We start from the raw sequence: 27,018 nt of genomic DNA, 5'->3' as shown, positions 1-27,018 counted from the left end.
GTTTTCCTATATAGCTCTCAGTTACAGCACTCAGTGTTGTGACAGTCATATGCTTTGAAAAAACTGTCTTAGTTAATTCTTCAGTTAGCTCAATGAAAGCTCTTTCATGTTCATTTAATGTCTTTTCTGTTAAATGTTTGTTTCTAGCTGCTAGAATGTTCCTTTCTGAAAGATAGTGTCCTAGGCAACTTCTGTGATACTTTGCATCATAGGCAAAAAGATCTTGATAGGTCAGCATACGGTGATGTATTATTTCATCAAACCTCTCTGAGGCTGCATTGAGGACCTTTGACCTTGTACTTTCACCTGTACCGGTACAGATAGGGTCAGGCCTCTCTTTGTGACTTTCTGGCTGCAATTGAAACATTGGCTGCAAATGAAACACTAGCTACGGATGTCAAATCTAGTGTCTCTGGGCAGTCTAAGTCTTTTACTTTGACACTGATCCTGGGGTGGTTCTTGATCACTGGTTGTAGGCGTATAGTTATGTGTGCTTGAATAACTGGCCCTACATAACCTGTGATATGAAACCTTGACCTTGAAGGACAGTATGTCATCTGAGTGGGGCGATAGTCTCTTATGAACTTCATCATCTCGTTCTTGAGCAACGTTCAGTATGGTTCTGAGTCCTTGTAAGGTGGGGTTCTTGACATATGGATTATTTTGATGTCCTTGTAGAGCTTTTTCACATAATAAGCAGGCCTTTTCATCCAGTGTCTGTAAATATGGCTGGCTAGCTGTCTGCGTTGGCCCTGTTGGCTCCATTGTTACAGTGAACTCTGGTAAATATGGAAAACACACACACACACACACACACACACAATTAACTTATGCTAGCCTCTGTTAGCTAGCCTCTGCTAGCCTCTGTTAGCTAGCCTCTGCTAGCCTCTGCCTAGATCAGAATGCCTGCACTATGGTTTAAAAGCTCACAAATCTAACAACATATTCAACAACATATTAATATCATAGTTAGACATATGTGTTACCTGTTATCTGGCATTAGATTGGTGATAATCTGAACAGAACTGTCAATCCACAACCCCTCTCCCTCTGAGATGGAGATTGTTATGGCTGCTGCTGCCCAGTTGGCTACAATGTTTTGAAACATGCAGCTGTCACTCAAACCAGAGTGGCAGAGAGTGTTCCACTGTCAAGCTTCAAAATTATTTCTATACTGTACTTTGAATTAAGGTTCCAGTTTTAATAAAACCTGTACTATTTACACCTATGTTTTAGAGGCTTGCAATTTAGAACTAATAAACTTTATTTTATTGGGTTACTCTTATTCTGACTATTTGGTGATGTAGTTCAGCCACCTGGTATTTCCCTCTCCAAATATGAGAGATAAATGAGATAAAGGTGGAGTCCTATGTTCCTGTCACCAAAAAGTAAAATGTCCGTCTAAACTAAAGCTAAGTTTACAGGACTATAATTCAGTATTTATTTAGGTAAATAGTTGTCTGACTATTTGGTGATGTAGGACAACCACCTGGTTCATACCTCAGCAAATCTGAAGAGGAAAGGAGTGATCATTCTCAAGTTATGGGCTTTTCTGTCACCTTCCCCATATTCGGCCTGGTCTAATTTGGCTCTTTTTCAGGGATTGGGGTAGCTCTAAAGAACAACCAAAAAACATATTTTCCCCAAAAATAAAATTTGACAACAATCAATTTCATTAATGGGAGAACCTAAAGATAAGAAAAATCATTGTTGTCATTTGTTCTACCTCGGGTAGGGGTATCTCAAAATCTGAGGGCCCTTCCTGCTAGACTATTATGCTCCTGATCTAGATAAGTGTCACTGTTTATCTTCATAGCCACTCCCTGAGGGCCTAGGATTATACAACTTGTGCTAAGCTGTACCTGTTTTGGCTGATGCTTCAGCCACTCATCTGGGTTTGCGTCTGCAGCATTTCAAAAATACTGGAGTGTACAATGCAATGGATCAGTAGGCCGTCTGGCCCCCGACATGTTTGCCAGGATGTAATTGTCCCACATCCTTGCTGGTTCCATTAGGTCTGGGCTAAGCCCTCCCACCCAATACACCATGGATGCGTTGTTGTCCATCATGACAGACAGCTGTCTGTATTCTGATGGCACCGTCACCTGACAGCCGTCAGGTGTGCATTTCACTGTACAGTTCAATTGGCATAGACTAGAGCATCTCTCCCTAGCAGCCCTATTGGTGTGTGTTCTGACACAAGTATTGGCAGAGTTGCTCTCTGTCCCTTGTACTCTAAGTCTACAAGCTCAGTAGTAGGAATCAGCTGTTTAATTCCCTCAAATCCGATTGTCTTCAGACAATAAACACTTGAAATATATCATGTGGAATGAATGTATACATTATACAAGTTTCACTTTTTGAATGGAATTACTGAAATAACCTCTTTATATCCACGGACCCCCATGGGGATCCGAAGTGATATAAAGAGTTTACGTCGATCAATTCTCTTCATCGATATCACGTTTTTTTCACAACTTTGCATGCTATACGATGCCACCATTTTTTTCCAGAGACGGTAAACACGGCCTAAGTCACATCCAGTTTTCTCCAACTGGAGAATGTGTCATGTCCGGTTTCAACGCCAAATTTCCATACCATTGGTCGGCCAACTCAAAAAAACAACAACAAAAAAAAAACATCTGATACACGAGAAAGGTCAAAGGTGGTGCCAACATATCTCCAAATGGCCTAAACATATAGGTGTCCGCCTAAACATACCTGTACTAAAACAGGTACAAAGTTGAATTTTCTCACATTACTAGCATCAACTTTGGCACAAGTACTAATAAGACCCTGGAGTACTGATTCCTAGATGATTTGGGCTTGGTTATCAGGTTTCCAAGGTGATATTCACTGTAAAAGTTTTTTAGGCGGAGACTGAATTTGAGATGTTTTATAATGTTCTAGCTCTATTTACTCTGACACAGTAACATAGATTTTGATTCTGACACCTCTACAGCCACCCCACAGGTGTTAGCTTTCATTTGATAACAAGATCATTATGAAGGCCCTTGTGATTGTGGAGATATTCTATATTCACTGTGGGCATGTCATTTCGAGCAGAAAACCAGAAAAATGAGGTGGATAAGAAGAGGATAAATCAACTTTTTGATGATATTCTAATTATATGACCAGCTCCTGTATACCTCTTATTAGATTATAAATTACTCTCATATTGGTTGTTATACACTCATACTGGTTGTTATGTTTGCCTTTTGGTTGACAGCAAAAGAGGGAGAGAGGAGGATAGAGAGGGAGAGAGAGCAGGATGGTGTCGGCACACCAGAGAGAGAGAGAGAGCAAGAACCAGGTGACAAAGTGGACAGGTAGTCAAGACCACATAAGTAGCCTTGAGAACTGATGGCTCTCGAGCCTAATGGCCCATAGGGCATCTCCTGTTTCCATAGCGTGAGGCGGCTTAATGTACAAGTACACCCCCTGGACTTGACGTTGGTATGTTGCAGGGTCTTACCCCCTGGGGTGGGTCCATGCCACCCCCCCAAGGCAGCAAACCTAGGGGAAACACTGTAGCTAGCAGGCAACACTTACCTGAGGAGTGTGAGATCTTGCCTTCCTAGGTGAGACCACTGGACTGATCTTCATGCCGAAAGCCTCTCGAAAATGCTCTGTGGTTAGTCAATCACTGCAGTCAATCACTCAATGCCCACTCAAAAATGCTCTCTTGTGATTGGTCAATCAATCATTACATGCCCGCCCTTCCCTGCTCTTTCAACTACAGGCTTACGAGTTACAAGTTTTCAAATCGAATCTGCAACTTTCAAGATACAAGTGCAAATATTTATTGTACAAGTTCACAAAACGAATCTACAACCTCACGCTTTTTGACCCATATCTATCTTCATAAGATTCAGATTCAGATTCAGTTTATTGCCACTATGCATTACACATATAGGAATTTGCTTCGTCACCACAGCAAGTGCGTTTATACTTTTTTTTCACATGTCAAAAAAACAGGACAACACAACAACAACAACACAGGACAGACAACAGTGCATTGGATAGTGCGGTATAAAGTGCAGTGCAGAGTTTTTACAGTGAGTCCAGTTCAGTCCTGGGCAGACTTGGGGGCGGGGGGGAGGGGGAAGCCAGAGTCATTTATCAGCCTGGCGGCTGAGGGGTAGAAGCTGAGCCTGTGGCGGGCCTTCAGTGCCTTAGGCAGCCGCAACCTTCTTCCAGAGGGAAGCAGGGTGAGGAGGCCGTGGCCGGGGTGGAAGGGGTCTGCCATGATCTTCCTTGCCCTCCTCAGAGCCCTGGTGTCATGCAGGGAGTTGAGGGAAGGCAAGGGACAGCCGATCACCCTCTCTGCTGAACGTAGCACCCACTGCAACTTGGCCTTGTCCTTGGTCGTTGCAGCAGGGAACCAGGTGATGATGGAGTGGGTGAGGATGGACTCTATGATGGCCGTGTAGAACTGGACCATCATGGACCTCGGCAGCCTGAGTTTCCTCAGCTGCCGGAGGAAGAACATCCTCTTCTGGGCCTTCTTTGTGAGGGCCTCGGTGTTCTGCTCCCACTTTAGGTCCCGGGAGATGGTCATGCCTAGAAAGCGGCATGACTCCACGGAGGCCACCGGGGTACCTCCCAGCGTGATGGGAGGGGGCAGGGCTGCTTTCCTTCGGAAGTCCACCACCATCTCCACTGTTTTCAGAGCATTTAGCTCCAGGTTGTTTAAACTGCACCAGCTCTGCAGCCCCTCGATCTCACCCCTGTAGGCAGATTCGTCCCCCCCGGAGATGAGGCCCACCAGGGTGGTGTCGTCTGCAAACTTCAGGAGCTTGACCGAGGGGTGGCGGGAGACACAGCTGTTGGTGTAAAGGGAGAATAGTGCTGGAGACAGGACGCAGCCCTGCGGGGAGCCCGTGCTGGTGGACCTGGAGCTGGAAATGCTCTTCCCCAGCTTCACCCGCTGAGACCTGTCAGTCAGGAAGTCCGTGATCCACCTGCAGGTGGAGACCGGCACCTGCAGCAGGGATAGCTGGTGCTCCAGGATGTGTGGGAGGATCGTGTTGAAGGCCGAGCTGAAGTCCACGAACAGGATCCTGGCGTAGTTGCCTGCAGTGTCTAGGTGTTCTAGTACGTAGTGCAGAGCCATGTTCGCGGTGTCCTCCGTGGATCTATTGGCTCTGTACGCGAACTGCAGGGGGTCCAGCACAGGATCCGTGATGAGCTTCAGGTAGGCCAGGACAAGGCGCTCCAGGACCTTCATGACGACAGAGGTCAGAGCGACGGGTCTGTAGTCGTTGAGGCCTGTGACCTTGGCCTTCTTGGGGACGGGGATGATGGTTGATGCCTTGAAGCACGCTGGGACGTGACACAGCTCCAGCGAGGCGTTGAAGATGTGGGTAAACACCGGGGCCAGCTGGTCAGCGCAGTGCTTCAGGACAGAGGGAGAGACGGAATCCGGACCAGTTGCCTTCCGGGGATTCTGCCTCTTAAACAGTCTGTTTACCTCTCGCACTGTGACAGAGAGAGGGGGTGGGGAAAGGGGGGTGGGGGTGGGCGGGGCGGGTGAGGAGGGGGGAGGGAGGGGGGGGGGGAGGGGGGGGGTAGCAGGAGGGACATTGGCCCCCCTGGGGGACGGGGGTGGTGGTTGTAGCCGGGGGGGTGTGGAGGGAGAGGGCGGGAACCTCTCTTTCTCAAACCTACAATAGAACTCGTTCAGCTCGTTAGCGAGAGGGAGGTTGTCGGACATCAGCGGGGACCTGGGTTTGTAGTTGGTGATGGTCTTTAGGCCTTTCCAGACGGAGGCGGAATCCCCCTCAGAGAGCTGTTGCTGCAGCTTCTCCGAAAAGCGATGCTTCGCCTCCTTCACCGCTTTGGCGAACCTGTACTTGGCCTGCTTGACCCGGTCCACGTCCCCACTGCGCCTAGCCACCTCCTTCTCTGACCTCAGACGCCTGAGTTGGGATGAAAACCAGGGCTTGTCGTTGTTGAAGGACTTCCTGGAGCGGAGGGGGACACACACCTCCTCGCCAAAGCTGATAAATGATGTAACAGATGTAAATATGAGTATTTTAATTTTGTACACCAGGGATAGTGGTGTTTAGATACTACATGTTCTGGGACACCCAGCTAACTAAAGTCATTAAAGATTCCACTGAATGCAATTTCTTTCAAACCTTTTATTTGACAAAACAACAACAAGTAGATAAGACGATACAAAACAGACAGGCTACAAAATCAACATTTTCAAATTGTGACGAACACTCAAGGTTTCCATAAAGTGCAAAGAAAAAAATGATCCAAACTCACATAGAATAATATGATATATTATTAGTACATTCTAAATGTCCCTCAGTAGCAACAGTAATTTCTATGGAAGGCACACAAGGAAGGACACTCCTACAGTCTGTGCTTCATTTGACCTTCTCAAAATGGAAACCATCCAAAACAACATTCACACGTAGGCTCAATTCTGATGCTCCAAATCAGAGCAAGTCCACTCACTCAGCTGATGTGACAGTCACATGAAATGAAGTTGACAGAACACACTTCATGTTCACTCAGAGAATCGGAATTGAGCCAAAGTCTGTGACAGAGTCAAATGTTATTGCTTGATCCATCAATGGAATGTTTGTTCACATTGAGAATACATAGTTCCTTAAACTTTCATTCCAGTTGTGATAATTGCTGTCAAATATTTCAGAATCCTGATACAGTAACCTGATTATCATCACTTTCTTCAAATAATGGCGTAAGTCATATTTTTATATCTATATATAAAATATATTTACATTTTTGTAATTTATAAAATAATATAGAATATAGGATATTGACAAAAATTACATAAGCCATTATTTTAAGAAGGTGATGTTATATGATTTCAAAAGTAATGAGAAATTCATACTATTTTAAGTAGTCAGCTGCCATTATGCTCTAAATATAAAAAACACAGTAAAGTGTAGAACAATTTAGCCTTTTGATCAGATGTCTGAGACAAACGGGTATAACCGAAAAATAAAAATGAGTAGATATGGCATCACAAATGAAAGCTCACTAAAGATTATTTGAAACAAAACAATAGCTATTAGCTGATGGTTTATATTGCATCCATTTAGTGTTTCTATGTCAGGGTCAATGAGTTGAACTGCCATTGATAAAAATGTATAATTCAGAGACAGTATAAAAGGGGTCGAACACAATTAACACAATAAGAGACATGACCTTTTGATAATAACATAACAATAAAAGAATACAAAATAAATAACGCAACATGAAAAGTTGAACGGAGACAAAAAAATCAATTCAGAAACTTAAATTCATAGGTGAGCGAGAGGCATTTTGAAAAGTAAGCAGTAGTTGTGTGCTGTAGGCGGGAGTGCTGTATGCACCGGTTGGATATACATTTGGGTCATATTGCTGTTTGAATTAATCCACCAGCCTGCTGGTTTACGACTTATTTCGTGAAACAATAACAGAAGAACTTAAATAAAATCAGTATGACGCTACACTACATTTCCAAACTACGCCTCACGTCCTCTGCCTTCTCTTGCTAGCCATTTCAAAATAAGGGTCCTCATTTTTGTTCTTAAGAGGGGTGCTTTTCTTAATAAGGGGGCTCATCTTTTGAGAGGGAAGAGCTTTGATGTTGAGGCTTGTTTTTACAGGGGGTGCTGTAGAGGTCTTGGTGGGCTCCGGCGTCCCTATCCTGGTGGTGGGTGTGTTGGTGGGGGTGGGCACTTGCCTTCGCCCGCCCTTCTGTGTGGCTGGTACTGTTCTCTGTGTCGCCTTCTTGCCAGGAGCCACAGAGCTACAGGGGCCGACTGGAGCATGCCCGGGTTGGCAGCCCTGGGGTGAGGAGGGGACCTGGGTGAGGACAGCCCGGGCTGGGGCCTGGCCTCTGCCTTTGGCTGTGGTTGAGTCTTTGCTCTTGGGAAGTGAGGAGGGGACCTGGGTGAGGACAGCCCGGGCTGGGGCCTGGCCTCTGCCTTTGGCTGTGGTTGAGTCTTTGCTCTCGGGAAGCGAGGAGGAGGTGAGTTTTGGCGTGGCTGCAGCAGGGTTATTCCTGGAGGTAGGTGTGGTTTGTGTGCTGGCGGGCTGGGCCGAGGCGGGCCTGGGGGAAGGTGCTACCACCCGGGCCCGGCGGGCTGCGTCCACACGAAGGCGTGAGGCTGGGGAGCCGGGCCGTCTCTGAGACAGACGAGACCGCTGACGGGCGTCTCTCTGGGCGGGGGCCCGCGAGGGGGGCATGGCGGTCCGCAGAACAGGGGCGGTGGAGGCGGAGGAGGGTTTGGGACATTTACAAGAAGGCTCGGGGCACACGGGGCTCCGGGGCTGTGAGGGGGCACCGCGGGGTGAGGGCCTGAGCTTCAGTTTGGGTTTGGGGGTGACAGTTGGGGAACCAGGGGGGAGTGGCCCCCTCTGGCCACTGTTAGGGCTAGGCCCCAGCTTCAGTGATCCGCCTGGGGACCCAATAGGCAGCACAGTAGGAGCCTTCTTGGGGGTCGGCAAGGGCAGTTGGGTGGGCTTCTTGAGTTTCTGTAGGAGCTTTCTTGGGGCGGCTGCTGCTGCTTTCCTGGGCAGAGTAGGAGTGGAGGCTGGAGACGGGCCGTGTGACGGACAGGACACCTGGCCAATAGCTGGGGGGGGTTTAGAGGCCGGAACAGAGGAGGATGAGGAGGAGGAAGAGGACGGAAAGAGGTCGACGGCGGCGAGTGGATCCATATCAGGTGGTCTGAGGGCCTGAGGGTGGGCGTTGTGGGCAGTGCCGTGGCCCGGCGGACCCTTCTGGTAGGCCTGGATCTTCTGCTCCAGAGTGGTGAACTGGAGCACGCGGCAGGGGTCGTACTTGAGCAGGAAGCCCCTTAGGGTGTCCCAGCCACCTCCCACACGCACCATCACATGCTTCCCATGCAGCATCTGGGGGGGGGGGGGGGGGGAGAGAGAGAGAGAGAGACTTTGAACAAACATGTCTTGATGTCTATCAATGGGTATATGAAATATGTTCGCCCCAAATATATATAATATAGCGTTAATGTCCTCCGGTTAATGTAGTAGACTGAGACGCATGTTTGAACTGTGGTAGGCCAGTGCGCTGGTCTGCAATTGTGCGTCTAGAACAGTGTTTTTCAACCTTTTTTGTGCCACGGCACATTTCTTACCTTGAAAAAATCCCACGGCACACCGCCATCCCAAATGTTACAAAATGATACATAGTAGCCTATCATATATGTAACATTATATAACATATATTACTTGTCGTTATACTCACTCAGTGCGAAGCCTGGCCCTGTATGTTGGCCATGTATGCGAGCCTTGCGCACAATTTGTCACTTGCAAGCAGCTTTGCGTCATCACACTTCTCATCAGTTAAAAAGGTTTTCAGCTCCTCCCGTAACTCAAACACGCGGGCGGCACTTTTCCGCGGGACAATCATCGGACCGCCGTATGGAGCAATAACGTCTTATGCTGGGCTCCCATCTCTTCACATAATGCTGCATATAAGCGGCTTTTCAGAGGTCTTGTTTTTACAAAGTTTACCATACGAACAACAGCTATCTCCTCTGGTAAAGTCTCGGCAACATAGCTGCTGCTCCATCAGTGCAGACACTTACGCAGCTGTCCCACGGAAGTCCTCCCCTGTTGTTGTTTTTATGCAATGTCTTGCAAAAAAGACATTTTCTGTGATTGTGTCTCCATCCACAAAGCGTGCATTGGCCAAGAGTTGAGCCAAGACTCAAGTTGCAAAGCAAACTGCCCACTGCCACGTATCTTCTCCAAAACAACATTTTCGACAATGCGTCTGGCAATCGTCTTAATGAATGAATGAAACAATGTAGGTTATTTTTTATAATCTTGGGATATGGGCATACAATCGTTAGGTTTTTCAGTCACGTATTCATTCACACACCCTCCTGTCAATCACCTGGAAGAGGCCGCTTTGCGGGTGGCGATACGCTTTTCTCTGACTGTTACCATTCTTAAGCCGATCTTTTTGGGCTCGTCAACTTCTAACATTACACTCTGTAATATCATATTTCTTGGCTGCTGGACAGTTGTTTGATGCCTCTGCTTCATTGACCACCATGGTCTTAAAATTGGCATCGTAACTCCTCCTCTGTTGTTTGACCAACCACTTGAGACACTTTTTTCGAGCTGGTCCGAGTGTGTCTCCGCGGTGTCTCTCCGCGGGTGTGTGTGTGAGTGTGTCTCTGCGGTGTCTCTCCGCGGGTGTGTGTGTGAGTGTGTCTCCATCTCTCCAGACACCCGTCACTGGGGTGTGTGTGAGAGGGAGAAACACGGTGGCTCGCGTGGGGAACAGTCTTTTGGCGCCATACGTTGTTGTGAATTAATATTGACGTGTAAAAGTCTAGGGCGCGAATCTAAGACGATGCAACTTTTTCAGACTTTTTTCCGGGGAAAAACCCTGTCTTATATTCGGGTCAATACGGTAAGTGGAATTTGATAATTTCCCACGGCACATCTGATGATCTCTCACGGCACACTAGTGTGCCGCGGCACAGTGGTTGAAAAACACTGGTCTAGAAGACTGGTACTGTAGGCTGTGTCATGCTTTAGAGCAGCGGTTCCCAACCTTTTTGGACTCAAGGCCCACTTAAAAATCTCAAAAGCATTCGTGGCCCACACAGGCATTTTACGCACACCCAAAAAATGTACGTCTCTCATCATTATTCTCCATAAGTTCCTATCTATCGGCATCACACTGATGATGCATTTTTGAAGGTTTTAAAGAAAAGTACCCTCGCAGCCCACCAGAGGGCCTCTACCCATAGGTTGGGAATCGCTGCTTTAGAGCATTCGGCGCATATGTTTCTCACCCGGATGAAGAGGGTCTTGTCCCCCAGCCTGTAGCGGCCCTCTGACAGGTACTCGATGGACACTCTGTTGGAGCAGTTACAGCTAGGCTCCTCCATCAGGCCCTGAGAGAGAGAAGAGTAGTTACACCACCACCACCTTGCCGCTTTCAAATGTCTTACTATACATTTGGAAGTGTGTGTCTGTGTGTGTGGTTTTTATTATGCCTTCATGTTAGGTAAAGGGTTTCTCCATTTCATAATATTTTGTATCTTTAGTAAATCTGATGTTTATAAGAGAGAAGGAGAGAGAGGGACAGGGAGAGAGAGAGAGGGACAGGAACAGGGAGAGAGAGAGGGACAGGGGGAGGGAGAGAGAAAGGGACAGGGGGAGGGGGAGAGAGGGGGACAGGGGGAGGGAGAGAGAGAGGGACAGGGGGAGGGAGAGAGAGAGGGACAGGGGGAGGGAGAGAGAGGGACAGGGGGAGGGAGAGAGAGGGAGGGACTGGGAGGGAGAGAGAGAGGGAGGGACTGGGAGGGAGAGAGAGAGAGAGAGAGAGAGAGAGGGAGAGAGGCCACTTACCCCAGGCTGGACCAGTCCACCGTGCTGGCAACAGACACTGAAGGTTTTGACGGCCGGGGCCACCTCTCCCTTTACCAGCAGAGACTGCTCCAGCTCGATCTCCTTCTCCAGCTTCACCAGGACAGGAGGCTCAACACCAAACCTGACAAGTCAATCATACCTTTTAAAGAAGGACTGCACTGGCTGGACTTTCCTCCTACTCATTAAAAAAACAACATTACACCTTTTTTAATTTGGTGGCTAGAATTGATGTATGCGTGACGTGACGACTACCGATGCGACGTGAGTTTTTGTTGTAATCACACTAATCAACGCCACGCTAATCAGGAGCGTTTGGGAAACTTACTTGGAGACGATGCGGCCGATCTCCAGCAGGCAGAGACACACCTGGCGAGGCTCCTTGTGCAGCACTGAGGACAAACACACAACCCAGAATCACATATATGCCCTATGCACATCACCTAATCAAGCAATTCTACTGACCTTTGGTGGAGGATAAATGATTAGTGTAAGTGAAAAGCATGAAATTACCAGGTCTCAGGTAAATAACACAAAGCCTACAGATGACTTTTGCGTCTGTGTATGAAATGTGCTAATAAAGTTTGATTTGATGTGGTATCATACCTAAGCCCTCTGACTCAAACAGGTAGGTCTCCTCCACGCCGATGTGCCGGCACCAGCCCAGGAAGTTGGCCGTGTTATCGCGGGCGAAGAAGGACCCTGGCGAAGCGTCGTTCCTGCATGGCACCTTCCTCATAGGAAACTGCAGGGGAAGAGGACCGTTCAAACATGTGTATCGACAAAAAAGTAAACAAAATAGCAAATGTATATTCTCACATTGCAAATAGTACTTGATTTTTGTGATGCATCTGTAGTGTTTTTTCGGCATATTTAGTTAGTATTAAGTTGCTCAATATGCTCAAACACACAATAAAGATATTGTTTTTTTGGTTATGATAAAGTAAAACAGTTTCACCAAATCTCTCTCATTAAGATTAGTAATGACTGTGGGAAGATTCATTCTGAGAGGAGAGGAAGTGAAGAGGTGCAATTTCATTATTTGAAGTATTACAGACGACCAACAGAAAAAGTTGACATGGACTTTGCCGTGTTAATTGTTCCCTGTGCCTGTTCGTTATCTCTGTGTTCTATGTACTCATGTTATCTGTTGCTTGTTGTTTCTGTGTTTTCTGTTTTTCCCATATTGTCAGCGTCTTTGAGCTCCGGAAAAGCACTTTATAAAAACAATGAATTATTATAACTTATCACCATACGTCTTCCTGGCTCACCTTGCCCTTGTGTGAGGGGTCGCACTGGGCGACTCTGGTCTGCAGCGCTCCGATCAACTGGCACAGCTTCCCCCCGTTATTCAACTCCTCCATAAAGTGCTCTGTCCTCACCTCCTTACCTGTGTGTGTGTTTCACATATGTGTGTGTATTGTTGAGAGTGGGGGACAAGAAGAAGGAATGGTCATTTCAGGCCAACATTTTTCAGCATGGACAATAACAAGCATAAAACCATAGTCACTAGGGATGCACCAAATTATTCCAAATTATTTAATTCCTTCGGTGAATCCCTAATAGTCACAAATACCTTGTCTATGAACTCTTTTTTTTTGGGGGGGGGGGAAACACTGACAAAAACAGTAACTCTGAATACAGGGAGCGAAGGTCACAGTGCACAAACTCCCTCTCGTCAGAGTATAAACAGATCTTGAATTTTGATATTGAACTCATGGAACGAGGCCATGTCCCTACTCCGCCTTTACTAGGGCTGTTACGATTAGTCGACGGCATCGACGGCATCGACTACGTCAATACGTCGGTTTGCGTAATATGCGTCGGTTAGTCGTAAATTTAAAAAGTTTTTTTTTTTTTTTTTAAATAAGCAAAAAAAATAAGCAAAAATGAAATGGCCTATCACAGCAGTACGTCTGCAATGAACGAGCACCTCAAGCGAAAGCATCCTGGAGCTCTTTGTGAAGACAGCCACAAGATAGCACCACCGTAAGTCACCATTGTATTTCTGTTCACTTTTCCGGCCGTGTATGAGTGAAAAATGGATAGCTACTAGCTAATGTTACACAAGCAATGTAGCTCACCACAGTTTGTATGTCTTGTCTTCTGGTGTTAGTAACGTTAGCTATGTAGCTGGCTAGCTATGGTAGCCTATTGTCATTGTGGTGCTCGCACCTACTGTATGTTATCTAGCTCGTAGCTCGCATGCTACGTTAGCATCAATTTAGCTAATCATAACATAGCAGCGAGAGTAACGTTAGCTAGCTATGTAGCTACTAGCTAGCTATGTGTTGTGGTGATGGACAGACTTCTAAATGGCCATGTTGGCATTCAAGTTGGCTAAACATAGCAGTGAGGTGGAAATTAAGGGGCCTACACATGCTATTTTATTTTATTTTTTATATATTTTTCCGAACAGTAAAAAAAAAAAACCTTTAAATTAGTCGTTAGACTATTCGACAAAATAATCGCTAGATTAATCGTTAGAAAAATAGTCGTTTGGGACAGCCCTAGCCTTTACTACGGTCCCGTGGTAAGTTTCAAAAGAGCTCCCCTCTGGCCATCTTACATTTCCCTGACTACTGTATTCAGCCTTGTCATACATTTTCATAACTAAATAGTGGTCTGAAGTCCATGTTCAGTGTCTGACCCTTCCTTCTGTTGTATACAGATGCCAGGATCATAGACAGTTTGGGGGTTGGAGGCCTGCTGATGTTCTGCTAATCATGTACACTGCAAAAAGTAAATCTAAGTAAGATGAAATATCTTATATCAAGGCAATATATGCTTGTTTATTTGCCTGACTGCACTAGTTTTAAGATATATTTTATTTGTTTTAAGAAAATCTTGGCATGTGAAAATGTCCTTTACTGTTGTCAGATATTGTTGCTTATTTAAAATAATATTTCCGCAATTTTATTGCTTTCTTTTTTTCTTGTTTTTGAGAGCTGGCTTTTTGCAGTGTAGGGTCCGACCACGGCCAGTCCCAAGTCTTACCCAGCATGCCGCTGAGCCAGATGGCGAGGTCCTCCTGCATGGGCAGCAGCGTGGCCTTGTGGCGGATGGACAGCCACTGGTCGTACTGGAACACGTCTGCCAGGCCCGGGCCATGGCGGGCCGTCAGGGGGCTCCGAGGTCTCTGAGAGGGGGTGTCAAACTTCTCCCCAAACCACACCTGCAAGTGGAGGGAGGAGAGAGAGAGAGAGAGAGAGAGAGAGAGAGAAGGAGGAGGAGAGGAAGAGGTGAGTTATCAAAATAATAGATTAAAAAAAAAGGTTAAACTACCTTGCAGATAGAACCCAGTGTGTATACACAGATGGTCACATGTCAAGCTTCATGGAGATCTCTATGGGAGTACCCCCAAGGCTCAATTCTAGCCCCTGTATTGTTTACCAGCTTTATAAATAATAGTGGGAAGGACATGCCTACAGCTAAAGTGCATCGTTATGCAGACGACACAATGGTCTACTCAGTTGCCTTTATACAGCTGCAGGCTTCACTCTATGGTCTAAAGTTGGTTCTCAGAAAAACTTAGCCTATTTATGATCTTTTCCAGAGCTCGCTCCCAGATTTTAGATTCTGTTAACATTCACACCTTAGGAGGAGACTCAATCTTATACTAAAAAACTCTAACCCTAAGTACCTGGGTATTTGGGTGGATGATAGGCTCTCTTTTAAAGTGCATATCATGAACCTATAGGTTAGGCTGGGTTTTTATTATCGAAATAAAGCCTGCCTCAACTTAGCAGATAAGAATTTAGCCTGAACAAGTGTTTTCCTAAGTGTTCTAGACTATGGGGACATTATACAGTTGCAAGAAAAAGTATGTGAAGTATCGTGCGCAAGCTATTTTGCAGTTTAAAAAAAACAACAACATTGGAATGTGTCATTGAGTCCATTACAAATATTACCGCCGACATTGTGGCCGACTTTTTTTGCTCATGCAAATTGGAGCGCGAAGACAAGGACATATTCTTTGAGTCATGAAGCTGACAGTAGCTGTTCTATCTGATCAATGCTTGGTACCGCATCACTAACTTATACTTTAACTAGAGAGGTTTGAGGCTCACAGTGAAAGGACTTTATTGCCCTTTTTCTTTTTTACAACATCCCTACAAGGTCACCTCTGACCCTTGGAGTGGGGGTAGTAGGACACAGGGATGCCCCATGTCAGAGATATCAGACGTCACATAAATCTGGGTTGAGGAGTGTATAAGACGATAAGAGGCAGCAAGGGCAGACTACGGGACGCAGACAGTGAACAGCAGGGTGAGTCTATCCGCCTCCAGCCTAAGCATCTTAGTGTTCCAACAGGGTAAGACCCTTTGTGCTAAAGATCCCGTTAGAAGGAGGGCTAGTCTGGGGCCCTGTACAGGGTCTTTGCTGGGAGACAGAGGAGAGTCAGTAGGCTTATATAACCCTAACACTGTTCTGAGGAGAAGGTGCTTGGCATACTCAGCAACAACGACATGTTGTTGCTCACACCAAATGAAGCTAATTAGTGAAAAGTGTTTAGTTTACATAAGCAAGTCCACATTAGATTACACATACCATTGGGGATTATGGCTGGACTCCACACTATCACCTGACTTTACATTAAAATACACCTTTAACCCTCGCCTGCAAAGTAATGTCAGATTTTCCGGATGAATGGAGGCATAAGATAAAGTCGTTTTGTTAGCTATAATTGTTTTTCAAAATTGTCACAATGAATATCACTTAGGAGTTTGTTGTTACTTAGTATGCAGCTGAATTCAGTGCAATTGGAGTTGGCTGTACTGCCCCTTTTAACAAGACATTCACAAAGTACTTTACTTCATAATAATCACAAGATACACGTCATTATTGTATGTCTTGAGACCTTAGAATGGAGGAGAAGCGCTGTTTAACTCCAACCATCTTGGTCATTCGAGTTTGAGGAACCCTCCATTGCACCAACATGTTTATGATTACCTGTATGCCAGCCTGCACTGCCATCACTGTAATCAGAGTGGGTTCACCTCTTCATTCTGCAATCCAGAGAGAAAGAGGTTATTAATGCAATGCAGTACATTTCACACAGGCCTGCTAACAGTTCAATGGAATGCATTTAAAAATCACATCGGTACGGTACAAATCCCCAAACAAACCACAAAATATTACCAAATAGGACTGTTTAGAGAAGGGTCACATTACTGCTACTTGCATCATTGTTCACCTAAAGTTGGTCTAACACACATATTGATTGGTTGCGTGTGCATCCTGCTCCTTATCACATTAGCATTGTGAGCAACCGGGTTTCCATCGCTCTGGTCAACACATTTGGTTGAACCCCCCCGGGTCCCCCCCCACCCCCTCTATTACAGTCTGTACCCCCCACTCACCCCCTCTATTAGTCTGTAACCCCCCCACCCCCTCTATTACAGTCTGTACCCCCCCCACCCACCCCCTCTATTAGTCTGTAACCCCCCCACCCCCTCTATTACAGTCTGTACCCCCCCCACCCCACCCACCCCCTCTATTAGTCTGTAACCCCCCCCACCCCCTCTATTAGTCTGTAACCCCACCCCACCCACCCCCTCTATTAGTCTGTAACCCCACCCACCCCCTCTATTACTGTCTGTACCCACCCACCCCCTCTATTAGTCTGTACCCCCCCCCCCACCCCCTCTATTACAGTCTGTACCCCCCCCACCCCCTCTATTAGTCTGTACCCCCCCCCCCACCCCCTCTATTACAGTCTGTACCCCCCCCCACCCCCTCTATTAGTCTGTAACCCCCCCCACCCCCTCTATTACTGTCTGTACCCCCCCACCCACCCCCTCTATTAGTCTGTAACCCCACCCACCCCCTCTATTAGTCTGTAACCCCACCCACCCCCTCTATTACAGTCTGTACCCACCCACCCCCTCTATTAGTCTGTACCCACCCACCCCCTCTATTACTGTCTGTACCCCCCCCCACCCACCCCCTCTATTAGTCTGTAACCCCCCCCACCCCCTCTATTAGTCTGTACCCCCCCCACCCCCTCTATTACAGTCTGTACCCCCCCCACCCCCTCTATTAGTCTGTACCCCCCCCCCCCCACCCACCCCCTCTATTACAGTCTGTACCCCCCCCACCCACCCCCTCTATTAGTCTGTACCCCCCCACCCACCCCCTCTATTAGTCTGTAACCCCACTCACCCCCTCTATTAGTCTGTACCCCCCCACTCACCCCCTCTATTAGTCTGTAACCCCCCACCCCCTCTATTACAGTCTGTACCCCCCCACCCCCTCTATTACCGTCTGTACCCCCCCACTCACCCCCTCTATTAGTCTGTACCCCCCCACTCACCCCCTCTATTAGTCTGTAACCCCCCACCCCCTCTATTACAGTCTGTACCCCCCCCACCCCCTCTATTACAGTCTGTAACCCCCCCACCCACCCCCTCTATTACAGTCTGTACCCCCCCACCCCCTCTATTACAGTCTGTACCCCCCCACCCCCTCTATTACAGTCTGTACCCCCCCCACCCCCTCTATTAGTCTGTAACCCCACCCACCCCCTCTATTACAGTCTGTACCCCCCCCACCCCCTCTATTAGTCTGTACCCCCCCCACCCCCTCTATTAGTCTGTAACCCCACTCACCCCCTCTATTAGTCTGTACCCACCCACCCCCTCTATTAGTCTGTAACCCCACTCACCCCCTCTATTACAGTCTGTACCCACCCACCCCCTCTATTACAGTCTGTACCCCACCCACCCCCTCTATTACAGTCTGTACCCCCCACCCACCCCCTCTATTACAGTCTGTAACCCCACCCACCCCCTCTATTACAGTCTGTACCCCCCCCCACCCCCTCTATTACAGTCTGTACCCCCCACCCCCTCTATTACAGTCTGTACCCCCCACCCACCCCCTCTATTACAGTCTGTACCCCCCCCACCCACCCCCTCTATTACAGTCTGTACCCACCCACCCCCTCTATTAGTCTGTAACCCCACCCACCCCCTCTATTACTGTCTGTACCCCCCACCCACCCCCTCTATTACAGTCTGTACCCCCCCCACCCCCTCTATTACAGTCTGTACCCCCCCCACCCCCTCTATTACAGTCTGTACCCCCCCCCACCCCCTCTATTACAGTCTGTACCCCCCCCCCCCCACCCCCTCTATTAGTCTGTAACCCCCCCACCCACCCCCTCTATTAGTCTGTAACCCCCCCACCCCCTCTATTAGTCTGTAACCCCCCCCACCCCCTCTATTACCGTCTGTACCCCCCCCACCCCCTCTATTAGTCTGTAACCCCCCCACCCCCTCTATTACAGTCTGTACCCCCCACCCACCCCCTCTATTAGTCTGTAACCCCCCCCACCCACCCCCTCTATTACTGTCTGTACCCCCCCCACCCCCTCTATTACAGTCTGTACCCCCCCCACCCCCTCTATTAGTCTGTAACCCCCCCCACCCACCCCCTCTATTACAGTCTGTACCCCCCCCACCCCCTCTATTACAGTCTGTACCCCCCCCCCCCACCCCCTCTATTAGTCTGTAACCCCCCCACCCACCCCCTCTATTAGTCTGTAACCCCCCCACCCCCTCTATTAGTCTGTAACCCCCCCCACCCCCTCTATTACCGTCTGTACCCCCCCCACCCCCTCTATTAGTCTGTAACCCCCCCACCCCCTCTATTACAGTCTGCTTTTGAGAAAAGCGTTTTCCACTCAGTCTGTCCTCACCATCGCGTCAGCCTGTCCAAGTCCAAACAAAGACACCTCTTTACAAGGGCTTGCAAGCAAACATCTGCATCTGACACAAGAGCTTCATATCCCCAGCTGGAAAACAGCTGACAGCACAACCCTCTAATTAATACCTCACTGTAACTTCACCGAAAGTAATGGCTTCCCTTGTAACTGTCCAGCATCTTCCAAAATGCTAGCTCTGCAAGAGCTTTCTTTTCACAGGACATAGCCTAGTCTGAACCCCACTGCCTCCCGGATATCTGTTCACATCCAAGGCGGTGTTGTGCAGTTATGCAGTTGTATTGTGTCGTGCAGTTATTATCTAAACAAGAAATTGAGGCCAAACGGTATGTGCAAAATGCATGAATTTGCCTGAATGAAGGCTTTGTTGTACCGTAAAGCAAGACAGGATTACATGATCATGTCATGATTACAGGGGTAATGACTAAACAGACATTATAAACACAGTCAATTCAGTGTGTAACAAACCTCTGGGTAAAGGGCAAAAGTACAGTGGGGGAAATAAGTATTATTAGACCAGACATTGGTATTAACTCAATAAACCTACACAGATAAAGAAATTGTAACATTCCAATCCATAAAAAAGTTATGTGCAATCAAGGGTAACGATAAAGTCACAACACATTGTTGACGCGTCAAATACTTATTTTCCCAGCTGTATGTGATGTTATTGGAGGAGATTTTCTCACGAGTTTCTCATGAGTCAGGGTGCTTCCTACAGGACGTGAGGGATTAGCCTACCCCCATGCTGCATGATCCCCCAAAAATGTGTGTGTGTGTGTGAGCGCAAGAGAACACACACAAAAAGCAAGCTGCCTCCTCTCTGTGGACCATCAGAAGGGGTTCTGACACTGACAGTTGAGTCAACACAGCTGAGGACCCCCTACCCCTCCCCCTCCCCCTCCCTGCGACAAGACAAAAAAATGTACCTCCCTCTTGACAAACCCCCCAAAAATCCCCCTCTCACCATTCTCCAAAACAAAACGAACAAACAAACACAAACCTGTGAGAAACTTTTCGGCACTACGTTTAAACAAAAATGTCACCCGTGCACCAGAAAAGCAAGCAATTGACAATGACAAATTAAGATATCTTATAAACATCATATTTTCCAGCTACGTGAAAACAACAACTGCATCCTGGCTGAGATGTTACGTTAAGGTGAACACCTACCATCAGACAGGAGACAGACTAACTGGTCCTGCACAGAAGAGTACGACGTACATAACCCTCCTGTCTTGTCTCGACCGTGTCACCACCCTTAACTGCCCGGAGCACGACAGTCCTAACGGTTCCGGCTTCAGCTCTTAGCGAGTGCAAAAGAGCGAGCAAGCGCAAGAGAGAATAACAGAGGGAGGAGAGAATGGGAGGAGGAGGAGGGGGAGGAGTAGTGGGGGTTTGCGAGAGGAGAGCCTTGACTAATGAAGTGGCTTCGCTCCGCTTAGCACTGAACCCCCCCCCCCGCCCCACTCCAGCCGGACCCTCTCACAAAGCATCCATTGTTACACACACACACACACACACACACACACACACACACACACTCCGTCATTCCTGAACTTTGCAGGCCACGCAAGTGACAGCGCAACCAGGGGAACCAGGCACTTCCTCTCCTTCCTTCATCTCTGCCCCCTCACCTTCACCGCCAAAAACCAAAATCTCTGCCCCCCCCCCACCTTCACTCCCAAAAAACAGATCACATCGGAAAAGGTTGGCGTGGGAGGCAGAGTGTAAAGAACAACAGCAAAAGTGCCAGCAGAGGTCTGGAAAACGGTCTTGTGGAGAGATAGAGAGATGAATGTTATCATGTACCAGAGTCATTGCAAGAGGAACGTTTGGAGAAAAAAGGTTCTGGAGATTTGCAGCATACCGCCAATTTCATCTGTGAAATATGGTGGAGGGGGCGTTATGGTTTGGGCATGGATAGTTAGTTCCACAACAACTGGCACACTTGTCTTCATTGATGATGTAACTGGTGACGGCAGCAGCAGAACGAATTCTGGTGTACAGAAACATCTTGTCTGCTGAAGTACAAGCAGATGCCTCCAAATTCATTGGACGGTGCTTCATCATACAGTTAAATAATAGCAAAAACTCTAAATTAGAGTTTTTCAGGGCCAAAACGCTCTCAGAAGATCTTCAATCTTCAAGTCAATCTTCACATTAAATCCAATTGAACATGTAATTTCATTTCCTCAAAAACAAACTGAAGATTGCCGTAGTACAGGCCTGGCAGCGTGTCACCAGAGAATATACCCAGCGTCTGGTGGGGTCACAGACTTCAGTTACTGCAGGCAACGGATTGACGACCAAATACTAAACATGATAACTTTATTTGGACGTTACAGTATATGACATTATACAATACTTTTGGAGCGCTGTATTAGGGGAGTATGTAAAGAATTTTGCACTTTTACATTTTAACCATTTAGCAGACGGGTTTTATCCAAAGCCACTTACAATTAGAGATTACAGGGACAGTCTGGAGTCCTGGAGTAATTTAGGGCTAAGTGCCTTACTCAAGGGCACACTAGTGGTGGTCTTTCCAGGTGGGATTTGAATTCATGACCTTCACCAGTCCAACTCACTACCCACTAGGCCACCACTACCCCTTACGCTTTCTAAATGGTGAACCCAATCTGAAAAAAGAATTCTGTGTCGTCTGCAACGCTCAACTAGATTCAAATGTGGGGGCGTTGGTAGAAGTCACCAAGGACAAAAGGGAAAGCACTTGACTCTAGAATGTTCTGAGACGCCTCCCTGTAGGGACCTAAAGGGCACATTACCAAATGTCAAGCAGAGGGAGGGAGACAAAGATGGAGACAGAGAGGAGTCTGCAAAAACAAAACATGTTTTATGCTCAGGGTGGGTCGACATGAATTTGCGGAGGCGCTGTGTGAAGGGCAGGACTCGTCACTGACACGGGAGTAATGCCACGCACGTTCGCAAAAATACTATCAAACAAACCCCTTCTTCTGACCATCCCTCCCCAAACCAGTAGATCAAGAAAGAGGTTTTTGACCAACTTTGGAAGTAAAGTACTAGTAGCCTAACAGTACTAGTAACCCTGAAATGAGTGGGTTACCCGTTTTGGGTTTTAAATGCAAAATCTGGGATTTGTTGGGCTGTTCAAAATGGTAATTTCAATGAATGATATAGGCTAGCCATTTGTTCTCACTAAGCAACGAACCGAATCATTTTGATGTGATCATTTTCTCATTATCTTCCTTTCTATAGCTTGCATTCAATGTTCTTTGTTTCTCAAATAGAGCTGGGTGTCAGAAGTAGGGGGGTGGGCCACATGCTCCCCACGCAGGTCATCTCAACCGCCAGTAATCATTTAAGAGGATCAGAGGCTGGTCCAGACATAGCAGATCCTCCACTACGCTCCCTCAAACTATCAACACACACAGACGGCACGTGACACAAGCGTGGACCTCGGACCTCAACACACACCCACAGAGGGTGTGTGTGTGTGTGTGTGACAGAATGTGCAGGTTTATGTAGACCTAATGAACACACGGTCGGCAGTGGGGTAGTTACAATAACACTGTGCATGTGTGTTTGTTAAAAGGCTGTAAGGTAGTATGTGTGCATGTTAAAAGGCTGTAAGGTAGTATGTGTGCATGTTAAAAGGCTGTAAGGTAGTATGTGTGCATGTTAAAAGGCTGTAAGGTAGTATGTGTGTTTGTTAAAAGGCTGTAATGTAGTAGCCTATGTGGGGCCTTGGGATACACTCCTGCCAAAAGAGGTTCACTAAACCATTTCTCCCAAGAGAATACCAACCCCTCCTCCATGGATCCGCTCCTGCTGAGCCCTTTGTGTGTGTACCTTATTGACCTGTCAACGTGGGTGGAGGAGCTTTCCAGCTCAGCCACCATCCCCAATGTCCTGGGGTCCAGATCCATGGGGGCTGTGGATTTAGATTTAGATTTGCCTGAAAAATCTACAAAGTTTCAAAACCAAAAAGCAATGTATTTATACAGAGAGTCCAGGAAAATACCACATAAATTGGAAGTGCCCATTTTAAGTGTTTAAAACAGAGATATGGTCACTATAATGGCCAGGGTTCTCCTCAGAAAATGTAAGAGGGGCTTCTTTGTCTACTTGGCTGCGCCACTATGTAGAAATGTTAGCGCAAATCAAACTAATACGGAGTAAGGTCCATCTTTGATCCCCAATGACATTGTTGTGAATTGCAAAACAGCCCAACTCTGTTGGTCATACCAAGGCTGCACACCAAGGCCTGTGGAGGGACAATGTTCTCTGTGCTGGTCCATACTAGACCAAGGCTGCACACGAGACAACACAGGAAGAGACATTATATAATACATATATGCCATTTAATAATATATGCCACTTAGCTGATGCTTTTATCCAAAGCAACTTACATTGCAGTGAGTACATACTGCATCAATTTTTCAGTATGATCTCAGTGGGAATTTAACCCCCAACCTAAACGTGTTTGCGCCATGCTCTACCAACTGAGCCGGCACAGGCCCACCAACAGACCAACAGACCAGCTGAGTCACACGGGACTACAACAGACACCCCCCAGAAGCCCCCCCCCCCCCCCTCCATACCTTCAGAATGGTTGGGCAGGCAAACTGCTTAATTTCAAACAGCGCTCTATACTGGAGACCGTTGGTACAACGGTAACTGTTGGTTACTGACCTCATCTGAAACTACCTGGGCCAGCAGCCATACCCTGCCTCCCAGCTTGTCAGACTTTCCTGTGCCTGTTTGTCTGCATCATCACCACCAATCTGCACTTCACCAATATGATTTTCCAAAATGGGGGTAGGGTAGGGTAGGATATAAAATGTACTATTTGGTCTACCAGCCCAAGGTGTCTGGTGGGTGAGAAAATTCACCAGCCACTCACATTTTTGATAAATAAATAAAATAGCAGATTGGGTTTCTCTGTGTGTGTCTACAGATGACAGGCCTACTTGTAGGCTATTTTCTTTTGTTATAATGAAAGACACTGAAAACCACACGTCATTGACTTAAATCACATGAAGAGTTGTGGCAGTCAATGGCAGATTTCTGTTTCTTGTGAGTTATATAGGCCTAAGTTCATTAATGAGTGTGTTATCGGATGTAAATCCACTTCACTTACTATAGCTCAACAACCATAACAGATCTTTTTCAAACTCAAGGTATCATATAATAGACAAGACCCCAGTCTTTCTACAGACACATTTGAATCTTAATTTGGAGCAAATATTTAACCATTTTGGGGGAAATGTGGTTAAATCAAAAACCCAGGGAGATTTTAGGGACATTCTGCTACTGAATCTAGAGATTTCTTTCTTAAAGTAAATAAGTGTTTTTAATTTCAGTTGGAATCGTTAGAAGTAGTCCTCGTGCATAGGGTTGTATAGTTTGTTAAACTTTGCCATCGAGGGTTTTCGTTATGCATACGTCTCCAGGTGAAACATGTAGTCTCTGGGTCATTCGGTTACCGTGGAATTGCCCACCTGTAATATGTACCCAGCTTTCTCCACGTACGTTCCCTACAACTGAGGCAAGGATAGCCCACCACAGCAAACACAAGTGTGTTTACCCTGCAGTCCATCCCTCTGTGTCCCTACAGTGATCTCTCCTTACCATTGTAACTCATTAAGCACATGTTCCCATTCACCTCTTTTCTGTCTTGCCTTCCTTCCTTCCCTCCCCCCCCTTCTCACTGGTCCCATTATAACTCCCTTGTCAGCTGTACCCTGAGGATGAGGGGTAATCTAAGATGTCATTATGACCTCTATTGTGTCCCCACACAGTAGGGCAGCCCATATGGGCTCTTGTAGGGGTTTAACTTTGATTAAGCCATGGTATAGGCTGTGGCATCAGGGGGATTTTCTGGTCCACTACCTTGTAGAGATCGTGCTGCCTCCCAAAATTAGGTCTTAACGCCAGAAATCAGACCAGTGGTGTTTTAGGCCCAGACAAAGATTAGGCCTAGATTAAAAAATCAGACCAATGATTAATTATTATTAATTGTAGTTGACCATATATTCAATATATATTAAAACTGAGAACGATGCTTAAGTGTCATTAGTTTATTTTTCGTCACCAAGGCCCATGTCAGAATGAGTCTCATAAAAAGAAAAATAATAGTTGAGTATCCATTATCCAACCAAAATGTGGCATATCCTCATCTATAAATCAACCATGTTTTGAGTCCTTCCACTTGGCGAGATGGTCTTCCTCTGTGGTGCCAAGGGAAGCACCTGCACAGCAACATTCTCGTCTTCTTTTGGATTTTTTTCACACTAGCAGGAAACTGCAACTGGAAGATTAACACTAGCTGTCTAAACAGGGGTGTAGACTCTCTATAGGCACTGTAGTGTACATAAATCCAATTCTATTACTATCTAGCAACAAGTGCGGGATGGTTTGATAAATGTATCAAATGAAGTTAAAGTCTTCGGAGAGATTGAAAGTGTCCTGTAATCTGAGTCAGTGAGACCGAGCCACTGGATCACGATTGACTTCCTCGTGGTTTCGGGAAGGAGAAACAAGGAAAACAGCCACGGGTACAAACTGATGAAACGATTAAAGTTGGTTTCAACTCACCACCAGCATTGACGTAACGTTAGCTTCTTTGTAAAGTATTCCTAATATACTAATCTAAAACATGTACATGAGTCGACACGCTTCTTTCTTGCCCGCTGGATGTCAGTTATTGCTCCGTTATTGCTCACTTTTTCCGAACTTGTTCTCCCAAGCCTCCGTTGACTCCGGCGCTGTGAACGTGTTTCATTTGAGGGCTGCGCTGTTCGAAACAACCAACCAGCAGATCGCCAGGGGGGTATTCCATCAACGTTACTAAATGAAAATCTAGGCTTATTTAGATACATCTCGCGAGACTTGTAAAAAAAAATCCGGTCTTGTTTTGATCAATCTCGCGAGACTTGTGAAAAATAAGCCAGGATCTTCCTTTAGTGACTTTAATGGAATACCTTCCTGCATCTCGCTGTGGGACGAGGCGTGTTCAGGCTCCCGCGGGAAGGGCAGGTGAGCCGATACGAAAGACACCTGCACGGTGTGCAATGAATCACCTGGCATCATGTTCCAAAGTTCAATAGCAGTTAACCTTCTGATTGCAAGCTGGCTGCCTGTGCCAAACAGACCGCACTGCTATTTCAGATGCAAGCTGATACACATAGACCTACCTATCTTTTTAAAAATGTTTATCTATCTATCTATCTATGTATCTAGCACACTATCAAACTATCTATCAAAATATCAAATTATCTATCTACAATGTCTCGTAAAAGATGGGAACTAATATTTCCAAAAAGACACTTGACGGGAACTGTCGTTCAGGATTTAGGCCTAGTTTCCACCTGTGAGACATTTTTTACACACTTCTTACTTAAACCAGACCGTATTTAAAAAATGCTTCGAAATCCCACTGCCAGTTTTTCCCAAGTATTCAATTTAACTATAACAAAATCAATAAAAAAGAGATTTCCCAGCATTCACTTGACTTTGTTTATCATCATATGTTGTGTATTTTCTTCCACCACCACTCAGAGAAATGCACATACAGTATTGTAGTGAAAAACACAACAATTCTACAGCAGTCTCTATACAATTAGGCTACTTTCCAAGTTGTTCATGTTCTACAATTTCTGGGTGTGGGGGAGAGGCAGGTGTTCTCCAGTTTCAGCCCCACCCTACCCATTGTGGTGCACAGGTGTTACATGGTACATTTGATTGTTCAACATTTTGTCAGCAGGGCTCCTCTGAAAAAGAGACCTCGGTCTTTAGGACTCCTTACCTGAAAAAATTATATACAGGGTTCCCACGGGTCCTTGAAATCCTTGAAAGTTTGCGAATTTGAGGGAAAATAGACATGGGTCATTGAAAGTGCTTGAATTCCCTGATACACCTGGATGACAATG

General features: G+C 46.6%; 2 protein-coding genes across 2 annotated transcripts; both read right to left on the bottom strand.

Annotated features, from left to right (window-relative positions):
- Nucleotides 1-7,494: 7,494 nt before the first annotated feature.
- On the bottom strand, nucleotides 7,495-12,124 carry gas2l3 (growth arrest-specific 2 like 3; the record flags this gene model as incomplete). The annotated part of the gene is made up of 5 exons (XM_080538072.1): nucleotides 11,986-12,124; nucleotides 11,708-11,771; nucleotides 11,362-11,503; nucleotides 10,803-10,904; nucleotides 7,495-8,883 (listed from the first exon to the last, which is right to left on the bottom strand). Exons 1-5 carry the CDS (start codon nucleotides 12,116-12,118, stop codon nucleotides 7,495-7,497), a joined length of 1,830 nt encoding a protein of 609 aa, XP_080394198.1. The 5' UTR covers nucleotides 12,119-12,124.
- A 1,935-nt stretch (nucleotides 12,125-14,059) lies between these two features.
- On the bottom strand, nucleotides 14,060-25,802 carry LOC308163895 (GAS2-like protein 3; the record flags this gene model as incomplete). Its single annotated transcript, XM_080538071.1, has 4 exons — nucleotides 25,685-25,802; nucleotides 16,333-16,388; nucleotides 14,377-14,554; nucleotides 14,060-14,112 (listed from the first exon to the last, which is right to left on the bottom strand). Exons 2-4 carry the CDS (start codon nucleotides 16,354-16,356, stop codon nucleotides 14,060-14,062), a joined length of 255 nt encoding a protein of 84 aa, XP_080394197.1. The 5' UTR covers nucleotides 16,357-16,388; nucleotides 25,685-25,802.
- Nucleotides 25,803-27,018: the final 1,216 nt, after the last annotated feature.

This window comes from Nansenia antarctica, assembly GCF_963989245.1.
Source record: "Nansenia antarctica genome assembly, chromosome: 8".
NCBI classification, from domain to species: domain Eukaryota; kingdom Metazoa; phylum Chordata; class Actinopteri; order Argentiniformes; family Microstomatidae; genus Nansenia; species Nansenia antarctica.
The sequence above is the reverse complement of the archived record's forward strand: the minus strand, read 5'-3'. Positions and strand labels throughout refer to the sequence as shown.